The sequence below is a fragment of the Triturus cristatus genome, chromosome 5_2, assembly GCF_964204655.1.
Source record: "Triturus cristatus chromosome 5_2, aTriCri1.1, whole genome shotgun sequence".
In the NCBI taxonomy this organism is placed as follows: domain Eukaryota; kingdom Metazoa; phylum Chordata; class Amphibia; order Caudata; family Salamandridae; genus Triturus; species Triturus cristatus.
In genome coordinates this window covers 216,536,249-216,549,278 of record NC_140588.1, presented here as the reverse complement: position 1 = coordinate 216,549,278, position 13,030 = coordinate 216,536,249, and the positions used below count along the sequence as shown (strand labels likewise).

At 45.1% G+C, this 13,030-nt stretch overlaps 1 protein-coding gene across 3 annotated transcripts in view; it reads left to right on the top strand.

Annotated features, from left to right (window-relative positions):
* ZNF236 (zinc finger protein 236) overlaps positions 1 to 13,030 on the top strand; it is a 1,017,074-nt gene that overhangs the window by 441,783 nt on the left and 562,261 nt on the right. For all 3 annotated transcript variants that reach the window (XM_085606997.1, XM_085606996.1, XM_085606998.1), the window contains exon 16: positions 3,069 to 3,220. In XM_085606997.1, coding sequence (XP_085463123.1) covers positions 3,069 to 3,220 — 152 coding nt within the window. The remainder of the gene's footprint in view (positions 1 to 3,068; positions 3,221 to 13,030) is intronic.

The following is a 13,030-nucleotide window of genomic DNA, read 5'->3' as shown; positions in this document are numbered from 1 at the left end:
TGAATCACAAACTGATCAAACGAAAAAAAAAACTCAGAACAGTGGCAGCCTGAACAGTTGTACACGGAAAGTTCCCCCCCCCCCTTTCTCGCCCGCGACCCCCTCCCCAACGAGTAGTCCTCTGATTCCAGTGGATGACTTTTATCTAAAAAAACAAGCAATGACATGTCTGTTCTTCCTCTCTGTATTCTTAACTAGTGGAGGGTATTTCCCAACACCTAAATGAGTGGCAAAGATTAATGAGCAACAATTGGTCCATAACAATTGTGCAGGAAGGTTATTTTGATTTTTAAAAAATCACTACTGCCTCCACAAAGAGAAGAATTACAGACTACAATCTCCCTGCTTCATTGATTAGGGATGCATATCAATTACCAAAAGTGAAACTTATTACCACTTCAAACCATGAATTACTTGGGAGTGACCATGGACACAAGGCAACCAAGTGTGTTTAATTCAGCAGACAGGTTATTTTCCTTTCTGGTACAATGTCTTCTTCTCTTGAAGTCATTAAACCCGACGGAGCCTGATTTCTTCCCATCTGGACTCGATGACATCAAGTATCACGATTGTTCCAAATGGGAGGCTTCAAAAGAGACCTGTGCAGCAATGCTTAGAAGATCACTGAACCCAGAAGGAGAAAAACTGGCTCAGTTTGTCGCAGTCAGCAAGACAGTCTTCGCTCTTCTTGCACCACCAGACTAGTCTAATGAAAGGAATTCCATTTGCTGGGAGTGGCTGCTTACTGAGGACAACTGTCTGTCAAGACAGCAGTCCACCTAGCTCCAAAGGCATTCCTGCCTTCTCTTAACAGTGGGTGGGGATTTTGGTACATACAGAAAGTTCCATCACAGTGCACTGTATAAGCAAACAAAGAGGCATTAGATCGAGGACCCTGTCACTAGAAGGTCCAAAAACCTGGTCATGTGTCAAAGCCAAGAATGTTTTGTTAAAAGCAGTATCTATTGCTGGAAAAAATGAGTCACAGACAATGAGTCTTGCAAGACGACTTTTCTACATTTATTGTTCCAGAGACAGACTTGTTTTCCGCAGCTCAAAATACAAAATGACATGGCTTTACCTCTAGGACTTGGGAGCAAGGATATCTAGGCGATGTCCTTATGAAGTACTTAAGTATAAGAAAGTATACTAATTTTGAAGAACTGGACAGAAACATTACAATGCGCTATTGCTCATATCCCTCTATTTCCAACAATAATTCCGAAATTAAAGCAGTCCAAAGCAACACCGTTTCCAATTACTCTTCAGTGACCCTGGCAATGATATTTCACAGACCTTCTACTGATTTTTCTACTCCCATAAAAGAGACTATCTCCCTACTCCCAAGCCATCCCTACTGATGAGGCAGCAAGGCAAAATATATCATCCAAATCAGACATCAGTGAATTTGGCAGCTTTTGAATGGATAATGGAATAAAAAAGACCATCAACCCTATAATTGTTTAAATGGGAAAGATATTTCATTTGATGTTGAGGTTGACCCTATTACAGGTTAATAAACATTTTTTTTCATACCTTCATCTGGCCAAAGATAATTTACATTAATTAAAGTATATCTAGCTGCAATAACAGTACGTAGAAAGAATCCTACTAGTGATCTTTTTTAAACTTCATTTAGTGAAATACTACTAGTGTATAAAGAAAGTTTAAACTCCCATAAGAACATGTTCACCTCTATTAGAGTTAAATCTCTCTGCTTTATAAAAATCATCCCACTGTTCGAACCCAGGAAGATAACTAAGGTGCAGAACTAATTGCTCTTTTGAAGGTTCTTTAGCCTAAGCACCTATTCTACATGAATAATGCACTATACTTCCTACAGCCATCTATGAAACATGTGGCGTTAGAGTTTTAGAATAACTGGTGTTTAATCTTTTTTAAACTCCTTTATTGTTTGCACATCCTAATCATTTCAATAATCTACTTCGTAAAGCACCTTCAGGTCTGTTTCGACTCTATTCGAACAATATTAAAACATTTTTTTAAAAAGATATAACGAGACCCCATGTGTTTGTCTGCACGTTGGTAGTTATGAGTAGCAATAACACATGAGAATAGGAATAAGCTGACAGCCGTTAATGATTTTTATTAATCTTCCATTAATTCATAGACCTACAAATGCAATGACTAGTATTACACATTTCTAAATGGTTCATTGGGCATTATTGAATGTTTCCCTCATATGGTACTCATTTTTTTACTGTGATGTAGCACTATGTCTGTCATTAACCATGATGGGTGATTTTGCTGTGATTCCAGTTATGATTCACCCAGAGTTCCAGTGCATGCAGTATTTGTTAAATAATCTCCTGCTTACCATTCAGGTATGCTTGGAGTGTTGGTTGAATGGATGAAAGATATAAGTGTGCAGAAATCCTATGTATATTTTGAAATAAATGGTATCCGGTCTCTTTATTCACATAAACAATCATTGCTGTATCTCAGATTGTGCCTCTTGTTAATATTGTGTTAGTCGTGCTATGAGGTGTCCTTATTGGAGAATGGCTTCTCTTATGGTGTCAGTCACATAATACCGGTAAAAAATCTTAACCTTTTTTTTCCAATACATGAGGAATATGATATGTTAAGTCATAGAACAAATTGAAAATACATTGTGTTCCATTCCATGCCTTCGAATACAACTGTCAGGTTTTCTGTTTATATAATCTAATCATATTGTACTGTAATATGAAAAATATCCTACATGAAAAGGGTTCCACATAATGTATTTAGCACCCTCACACCTCCCACTCATATCTCCTTTTTCTCCTAATGCTTCTTTCCCTTCTTGGATAAAGGCCTTACAGTCTGCAGATACATTGACGTTATTTGATGAGTTTTATATAGAGCTGGCTAGACCCGGAGGTATCAGAGCGCTTTACATGAGGTTCCACAAAATTACATCAGTTACAAGTTACATCAGTTGCTAGAAAATGTTGGCGCAGATCAAATTAGGTTTGAGTTTTCTCTTATATGAATGTTGGTAGAATGAAACATTTACACGTTCTATTCATTTTGCTATTGCATGCTGTTTTTAATTTCTTTAGGTTTTGCAATCAGTGATGGCTTTAGTCAACCAAGTCAGTTTCCAGCTGTTCAGCAGTTACAAGATTCAAGCACCCTGGAGTCTCAGGCACTGTCAACAAGTTTTCATCAACCTAGCCTACTTCCGGATCCGACCTCTGATACCATTAATATTGTAAGTTTGCCTGTTGTTCTGAAATGTGCCTTACGATTTGAGTGGACTGTCTTTTTTAAAGCGCCTGATGCTAATCAGTGTATATAAAATGAATTTGGGAATTATTTTTGTCGTCTTTATTTGTGATTAAATATTAGCTACTGATTAGGTAGGATGGGTAGCTAGTGGTAACCTGTAGCGCATTGTTTTAATACCTTTAAGTGTAGAATTGTGTCAAGGTCAATAATTTAAAGGTGTGGCCATATTTTATCGCAGTTTAGCAGAATGATATTCTAATTAACAATCACACCTTTACCACAGGAGGCCTAGCAGAATTGAACAATGCATGTATGTAGTGGTATAGATTATAACAACTGGTGAAGAAACTCCTGCTTTCTGTGCATCATATATGATGTGGCCCCATGTCTACTAAAACAGATGCCATTTGACTTTCAGGAAGATATAATATATATATATATATATATATATATATATATATATATATATATATATATATATATATATATATATTTCTCAAACTTATGAAATAAGAACAAAAAAATACAAGAAGAAATAATTTTAAGAAATCTGTCTCGCGGTCCTTGTGTTACATAAACTTAAAACCTAAATATTAGCTCATACGCTCTGTACACATGACCTGCAAAAGTTCAAAACATAGTACATTTCTGTAGGAAGCTGGCTCTTTATATAGTATATCAAAAAGAGATGTACTGTGAAAAGAGTTGACAGGGACTTGCTCTAGCAATCCCAAGGAGCTCTTCTAGGAAGTAGTGTGGTCGAGCAGCCTTAGACTCATTAGAGAGGGGTGTTTTACATCTGCAAATACACACAGTAGTTCATAAATGATGCACACAACTCAAGAAGGTGATCCATACTAATTCATAAAAATAACATGTATCTTTATATATGTTTAGGCACTAGAATCTATACTACCAGGTAAGTATGTTTTGCAGGAGAAATACTTTACGTTTTAAAAAGCCGATAGTGCATTTTTCAAAAGCTGCAATGTTATCCTATGGGAGGAAAAACAAGTACGGCATTCAGGTACGGTACTGCGGCTTACGAGACCAATCTCCTGGATTTAAGGTGAGTATGGGGCAAGGGCCAAGGCAGCACCAGCAAGTCACCTCCAGCAGCACTAAGGCGTCCGGGTGCAGGGGTGCAAAACAGTATAGGGTGCCCAATGTTAATCAATGGAGATTGGTCTGTGAGAAACGAGGCTGCAGGTTTGAACTGGGAGGCCAGTTGGGTTGAACCAACAGGGCGGCTCAGGCCTCACGATGCTCCAGGATGTGGGGACCTTTGGTCATCTTCTCCAAGGTCCAGGGGCGACTGGTGCAGAGCTGTTCTTAGACATCTGGTCTTTTTTTACTAAGGAGCGGTTGCGGTTGGGTGGGGCCTACAGAGGTTGCAGGCGGCGTTGAAGTCCACAGTAGGGAAACCCAAGGTGAGCTTTGAGTCTGGGGACTATCTTGACACAGTTGGCCCACTGCAGCTCGGCAGCATGGGTGCAGTGGTGCTTTCCGGTGTCAGGTTTTCTCCGTCTTGGAGCCTCACAGCTCAGTCTTTGCTACCTGCAGGTTGCAGGGCAGCAGTTGCTCGGTTGCACAGGAGTTCTTGGTTCCTGGGTGAAGTGCTGACAGGTCTCCCAGGCTTTAGAGTCACAGCAGCTGCAGGACAAGTCGTCTTTTGGTGCAATTGTCAACGTCAGCAGGCAGGCCGGCAGGGTTGATGCCAAGTCAGTTGCTGGATCTTCTGTTATTGCGTTTCGCGACTCTGCACATCTGTCTCCTTTTAGGTAGGCAGGATCTGATTTTCCCTAAATACTGAATTTTGGGGCGTGTGGTGAGTGTTGGGTAGTAGCTAGTGGGCTCCTACTCTGGGGTCACTACACCCCCTACATGACTACTTCCTGTGGGAAATGGGCATAACCCAGTCTCAGAGTTCCTAAGTTTGCCATCACCAAAATGGCTAACTTTGAAAAGTCGCCTCCACTTCAGGTAGCCCGCCTTATGGGTATTACTAGCTGAGTGTGGACACGCCTATCTGACTAGCTAATTTTCCTGCCATGCAGGTGCCAAATGGCTCTGGAAAAAGAGAGGGGCCCCAACATCCTCTTCTTCCAGAGAAACCAGATTTGAATGCCAAAATCGATGGGCTCTCTTAAGATCCTCTGCCTGGGAATGCTACTCTGTAGGTCATCCTGTTGGAGGGGATGTAAACACCCTCTGCCAGAGCAGGCTTTGTTTCTGACCCCAGAAGAGCAAAGGCCCTCTCTTTGGGGGTCAGACACTTGTCTCTGGTGGCTTGCTGGCGAAAACCAGTCCGTCAGCACACCAGTAGCTGGTAGGTTTTCAGGGGGAACCTTTAAGGTTCCCCCTGTGTGCTTGTATTAATAATTCCAACACTGGCATCAGAGATGTTTGATATCAACCATCCCTCTTTTCAGTGAAGCCATGATGTAGCTGGGAATTTTGTTTTCACCAGTGTCCAGTACATGTATGTAAAGTGGTGTCCCTGTTCACTTTTACTGGCAGCAATGGAACTGACCAGCACAGGGGCATATCTGCACATGCAGGTATGCCCTCACATGTAGCTTAGTGCACCCTATCTTAGGGCTGTAAGGGCTGCTGTAAGGGTGACTTAGCAATATTGCATGCAGTGTCTGTGGGCATGGTACACACAGGTATGTACCATGTCGTGTTTTCACTTTTGTCTGCACCAAGACACGCTGCGTGCAGTGGCAGTCTGTATGTGTTTGGTGAGGGGTCCTATAGGGTGGTACAATTTGTGCTGCTGCTGTTAAGGACCCTCTTAAGCCTCCTTGCCCTACACACCAGGGGTATCATTTACTATGGACTTACAGGGAGTGCTAAAGGTATTGCCAATTGAGGAAACAATTGCACAATTTTAGAAAGAGATCTGGCACTGGGGACCTGGTTAGCAGGAACCCAGTGCACATCTAGTCGAATGACATCAAATACCTGGCAAAAAGTGGGGGTGACCATGTCAGAAAGGGCCTGTTTCCTACATAATCTCCCCTCCCCCCACCAACAAATGAAAGAGAATGAGGCTAACCATTCCCAAGAGAGTCTTCATCTTTTAAGTGTAAAAACCTGGAAAGGCCATCCACATTGCCCAGGTCTATGCTCCACTGTAAAGTCCATACCCTGTAGGGAGATGGATCACCTCAACAGTTTGGGGTTTTCACCTTTCATTTGCATCAGCCATCTGAGAGGCCTATGGTCCGTTTGAACACGGAAGTGAGAGCCAAACAAGTATGGCCTAAAGTTCTTCAGGGACCAAACCACAGCAAAGGCTTCCACCTAAATAGCACTGCAACACTTCTCTCTGGCGAGTAACCTCCTGCTAATGAAAGCAGCGGGCTAGTCATGGCCATCATTGTTGGTTTGGGATAGTACCGCTGCTATCCCATGTTCAGAGGCATCTTTCTGCATTATGAACTGTTTGAATAATAAGAGCTTTTAGAATGGGTGCTGGGCACATTTCTTCCTTCAGACTGTCAAAAGCTTTTTGACAGCTCACTGTCCAGTTTACTTTCTTTGGCATTTTCTTGGAGGCTAATTCTGTGAAGGGTGCCACAGTAGTATCGTACCACTTTACAAACCTCCTGTAGTGCCCAGCCAAGCCACTGAATGCCCGGACTTGATTCTGGGTGGTTGCACCTACCCAGTCCACAGTTGTCTGGAACTTGGGTTGTAAGGGTTGAACTTGACCTACACCTGCAAGGTGGCCCAAATATACAACCTATTTGGCACTTGCTTGCCTTGATAGTGAGGCCTGCACTCTGCAGAGCTTCAAGGACCTTTCCAAGGTGGATCAGATGATCCTGCCAAGTGGAGCAAAAGACAGCAATACTGTCTAGTTATGCTGCGCTAAATGCCTCCAATCCAACAAGGTCTTTGTTGGCCCGCCTTTCAAAGATGGCAGGGGAATTCTTTAGTCCAAAGGGCATAACAGTGAACTGATAGTGACCATCTGGGGTTGAGAATGCAGATTTCCCTTTTGCTCTTGGGGTCAGACCAATCAGCCAGTACGCTGATGTCAAATCAAGCTTACCGGGAGATTTGGCTGCCCCTAACCTATCATTCAATTCATCTGCCCTAGGAATTCGGTGTGCATCTGTCTTGGTTACTGGATTAAGGCCCCTTTAATCCACACAAAACGTCAGCTCTCTGTTACTACCCTTGGTATGAGGTTTGGGACTAAGACAACTGGGCTGGCCCAGGGGCTCTCATAGGGTTCAATGACTCCCAGTTCCAGCATCTTGCTTACTTCAGCTTTGATGCTCTCTTTGACATGGCCATGCTGCCTGTAATTGTTGTTTTTGACAGGTAGGCTGCCCCCATTGTCCACATCATGTGTACACCGGTTGGTCTGACCAAGAGTCAAGGAGAAGAACTCAGCATAATGATATAAGACTTGCCTGCAGTCTGTAGGGCAGAGAGAGTGTCTGAAAAGAAAACTCCTTCTACTGACCCATGTTTAAGGTTGTGAGAGAGGTGGTCAGGGAGAGGTTCACTCTATTCTTCCTGATACTCATCAGTGACCATCAGCATGGCCACATCAGCCTTGTCATGGTAGTCATGGTAGTGTTTTAAGAGGTTTACATGGATGCCCCTTTTTGGATTCCTGCAAGTGCCAAGGTCCACCAGATAGGTGACTTCCCCTTTTCTTTCTGGGCTAGGGTAGGGTCCACTCCATTTGACCTGGAGGGCCACTAGGAGCCACAGTCTCCAAATCCCACACCTTCTGCCCTGTTTGTTACTGCACCAGTGCAGCCTTTGGGTCATACCAGAGCTTCTGGAGCCCTTGGCTGGCCTCAAGGTTTGTGGATGCCTTTTCCATATATTCAGCCATCGTGAAATGAAGGCCTAATACATAGTTCTCTATGTCTTGCTTAGCCTCCTTGAGAGGTCTCTCCCAGCCTTCCTTTACTAGATACAGTCGTTTTCACTTAAAAGTCTAGCAAATCTACCCAGGTCTGACTCTGGGTTTTTCGAGTCTCCCCGAATCTGATCCTTTATTATTCAATGGTGATTCCAAAGCCCTCAATCAAGGTTTCCTCCCTGAGGTCACAAGACTCCTCATTCAGTGTCAGGAGCCTATCTCGAACAGCTACCAGAGAAGAGAGCCCCAATACTTTAGGTTGAGTTGCCTCATTTTACAAGCCCTCTCGAAAGCTTCATTCTTCTCTGTAGGAAGCTGGCTCTCTATATCCTATTTAAAAGTAAGGTATAGTGTGCACAGAGTCCATGGAGTCCCCAGAGGTATAGCAGAGGCTACATTTGATAAGTACTAACAGCTCTTTTTGTGGTAGTGTGGGTGAGCAGTTAGGCTTATCAGGGGTATGTGTTAAGCATTTATTGTATTCACTCAATCAAGAACTGATTACACACACTCCGAGACAGACTCCAGACCAATTGGTATAAAAAATATATATTTAGGTTTTATTTCTGGAACCAAGTAGGACTTGTTAAAGGTAAGTAAAATGTACTTGCAATTGTAAAACTTTTCAAGGTAATGCAATTGGGAATGGATTTACAATCGTTACAGGTTGGTGTATGCTTTAAAAGCAGATTAAATGACACAATCATTACTTTTGATTACTTTTGCGTTACTTTTGGATTACATCGACTACACGGGGGTGATGTGCCTAAATACACCACCGTGGATCTTACAATAGAAAGGTAAGTAAGTCTTTTTCAGGTTTGCAATATAGTAACTTTTCTTTAGTACAAAAGATCAACTCAACAAAAAAAAATGTGCAACAAAACATCACAACATTGGTTCCAATGGGAAAAAGAGTGTTATCGGTTCTCAGGTTAGTAAACATCTTACCAGTAGGAGTTTTAGGAGATTAGGACCAAGGTTCCCCAAGGATGAGGTAGGCACTCCATTTAAACCACCAGCGGCAGGAGAGGCCGGGAGCAGAGTGCAGGTGCCCAATGTTAGCCAATGGGGCAAAAGGGGCATTCGGTCAGGGACCGCTTACGAGCAGGCCACTCAGTTCTGGGAGCAAAGCTCCTGCGGTTAGGATCAGTACAGCAGGGGCCAGCAATCAGCACAGGAGCTGCACCACCAGCGGCACAGGGGCTGCTTGGTGCATAGTGCCAAGGAGGCATCGGGGACCCTGTGGATTTCAATGGAGATCTCTTGTTCAGAAAAGATGCTGCAAGCTCGGTCAGACAGGCTTCCTGAAGGCGACCACTGGCTGGAGAGGTAAGTTGGGTTCTTGGGAGATGCCTGGACACCGTCGGTTGGACGACCCACGCCTGGGGGTGCCCTCAGGTGTAGGGTGTCTTTTGGCGTCTGGTCTAATTACCAGCTCTGGTTGCGGTTGGGGGAACCTTCAGGTTGAGTCTGCAAGCGTCGGCTTGAAGCTTGAGGGAGGTCAAGGATCACCAGATCCCAGGTCAGGTTCTCCAGGGAGACCTCGTGGTGTTGGGCCACTTGAGCTCAGCCCATGGGCATAGGGGGCAGAGTTTTGCAGAGCTGCCTGGATCTGGGCTCTGTTCTTCGATACTTTGTTGAGCAAATCCGGTGCTCACGGGAGACAGATTCTGTAAGGTGAGTGAAGGGCAGGTTCTCCGGGCTCTGGGGGCGCTGCTGGATACACCAGGGTTTCTGCTGTGCACAGGTTGAATTCGGGACAGGCTGGTAGGGCTGTGGCCAAAGCAGTTGGTGTCCTTGTCTTCCTGGGACAGCATGGCTCTTCGGTCCATCTTCTTTCTTCCTCGAATCTGAGGAGTCAAGGTTCAGTATTGCCCCTTAATACAAAATTTAGGAGCGTTACAATGGTGTGCTGGTTGAGACCAATGGGTCCCTTCCTTGGGGGGAGTACACCCCCTATTATGCCACTCTCTAGTGGTAGGGGGCATGAGTCTCTTCCTAATTGGTTGGGTCCCCTCATCTCCAAGGTGGAGGGGACTGAGATGTGTACTTCACCTTTCCCCGAGGAGTGGGGTTGGCAAAGGTGGGCACACCTCTCATCCTAGCTCGGTTTTCCTGCCGATTCTTCCACCCAAAGTGGAGGTCAGAACTGGTAAGGGACAGTTTCTGGGGGCTGCAAAGGCCAGAGACAGCTTACAAAGGTGGCATGCCTTTGAAGCATCCCCTCTCGTGGACCCAGCCCATCCTGGGGGAGGAGGAATGACACTTCTGCCCAGGATGGGCTTTGTTTCTGGACCCAGAGAGTGGAGGCTCTCTATGCACAGGGGTTCAGAAACCTGCCTGGTGGTGGCAAATGGCGGGCAGCCATTCAGGAACTACATCAGGTCTGGTCGTTTTTCAGGGGGACATCTCTAAGATGCCCTCTGTGTGCATTTTACATTTAAATCCCACAGTGACAAAGTGTGGGTTTAATGTGCTGAGATCTTTCCAGTTTTCAGTAAAGTCATTATGGAGCTGTGGAGTTAGTAATGACCATCTCCCAGACCATATACTCCGTATGTCTTTACTGCACTTATAATGTCTGAGCATAGACTTAGACACTATTGGGGTACAGTGCTTATGCAACTGTACCCTCACCTTTGGTCTAGTGCACCCTGCTAGAAGGGTAGTTTACCTAGGCCACATGCAGTGGTTTGCAGGCATGGCACACAGGGATGTGAGCCATGTTGACTCTTCACTTTTCTCTGCACCAAAACATGCAGCCTACATTGGCAGTTTGTGGGTGTTAAAGTACAGGGCCCCTAAGGGTGGCACAATAGGTGCTGCAGCCCTTAGAGGCCTTTCCTGGTCACTGTGCCCTTGGTACCCATGGCAACGTTTCTATGGGCTCACCTCTGGTCAGTGATGTGTCAATTGGGAGAACAAAGGTACAGCTTTGGAAAAGAAAACAGGTCCTGGTAACCTGATTGGCAGGGGCACAGGGCACACCAAGTCAAAGTGCATCATGTGTCAGGCAAAAAGTAGAGGGTAAGCATGCACAAAGGGGCACTTTCCTACACACATAGCCCCCCCCCCCTCCTGTCCCACCCCCCCAGCGAAAGAGGATGAGACTAAATTTTTCCAAGACAATTTTTATTTTCTAAGTGGAAAAATCTGGAACGGCCATCTCATCTGCATTGGCATAAGCAGTCCCTGGCCTACGTTCCATTGTGAAATCACTTCCCTGTAGGGAGATGGACCACCTCAAAAGTTTTGGATTTTCCCCTTTCAACTGCATTAACCATCTGAGAGGTCTGTGGTCAGTTTGAACTAGGAAGTGAGTACCAAACATGTATGTTCTCAACTTCTTCACGGACCAAACCACAGCAAAGCCCTCCCTCTCAATGGCACTCCCAACGCTGCTCCCTGGGGAATGGCCTTCTGCTTATGAAAGCAACAGGTTGGTCTTGTCCATCATCACTGGTCTCGTATATGACTGCTCATATCCTTAGCTCAGAGGCATCAGCCTGCACAATGAACTGCTTGGAGTAATCTGAAGCCTTGAGAATAGGTGCTGAGCACATTGCCTCTTTTAAGGTGTCAAAAGCCTTTTGGCACCCAACTGTCCAGTTCACTTTCTTGGCCTTCTTGTACGACGTGAGATCTGTGAGTGGTGTCACAATGGACCCATACCCCTTCACAAACCTGCTATAGTATCCAGTAAAGCCAAGGAATGCCCTGACTTGGGTCTGGGTGTTTGGAGCATCCCAATATCCAGAATTGTCTGGATTTTGGGCTGTAGTGGTTGCACTTGGCCTGAACCTACAAGGTGGTCCAAGTATACAACAGTTCCCTGCACTATCTGGCACGTAGATGCCTTGTGTTAGGCCTGCAGGGCCTTTTAAGCTTTCCCCAGGTGGACCAGGTGATCCTGCCAGGAAGAGCTGAACATAGCAAAATTATCAAGATAAGCTACACTATAGCCTTCCAACCCAGCAAGGACTTGATTCGCCAACCTTTGGAAGGTGGCAGGGGCATTCTTTAGACCAAAGGGCATCGCTGTAAACTGAAAGTACTAATTAGGTGTAGAGAATGCTGTCTATTTCTTTGCTCCAGGGACATGCCAATCTGCCAGTACCCTTCAGTTAAGTCAAAGGTACTGAGAAAATTGGCAGCCCCTAACTTATCTATCAAGTCATCAGCTCCGGGGGTTGGGTGTGCATCTGTCTTGGTGACAGTATGGAGGCCTTTGTTGTCCACACAAAACCTAATTCCTCTCTTTCCACCCTGTGGTTGAGTTTTGGGGACTAGGGCCACTGGGCTGTACCAGGGACTCTCATAGGGTTCAATAACCCCCAACTCCATCATCTTGCTTCCTTCAGCTTTGATGCTCTCCTTAACTTGGTCAGACTGCCAATAGATCTTAGTTTTGACAGGCAATCTATCTCCAGTGTCTACATCATGGGTGCATCAGTGTGTCTTACCAGGGGTTAAGGAGAAGAGCTGGGCATACTGCTGTAGGAAACCTGCCTGTAACCAGCTTGCTGTTGGGCAGAGAGGCTGTCTAAATAGCCCCCATCTTGGGGGCTGTAAGAGAGGAGGTGGTCAGGGAGAGGTTCACTCTCTGCCTCCTGATCCTCATCAGTGACCATCAACATGGTTACAGCAGCCCTGTCACTGAAAAGTTTTAGGTGGTTCACATGTATCAACCTTTTGGGGGATCTGCTAGTCCTAGGTCTACCACGTAGGTGGCCTCCCTTTCTTTTCTAGTGTTTGGTAAGGGCCACTCCTTTTGTCCTTGAGAGACCTTGGTGCCATAGGCTCCAAAACCCACACCTTCTATCCTGATTGGAACTCCACCAGTGCAGCCTTCTGGTCATACCAGATCTTCTGGAGCTCCTGGCTGGTCTCAAGATT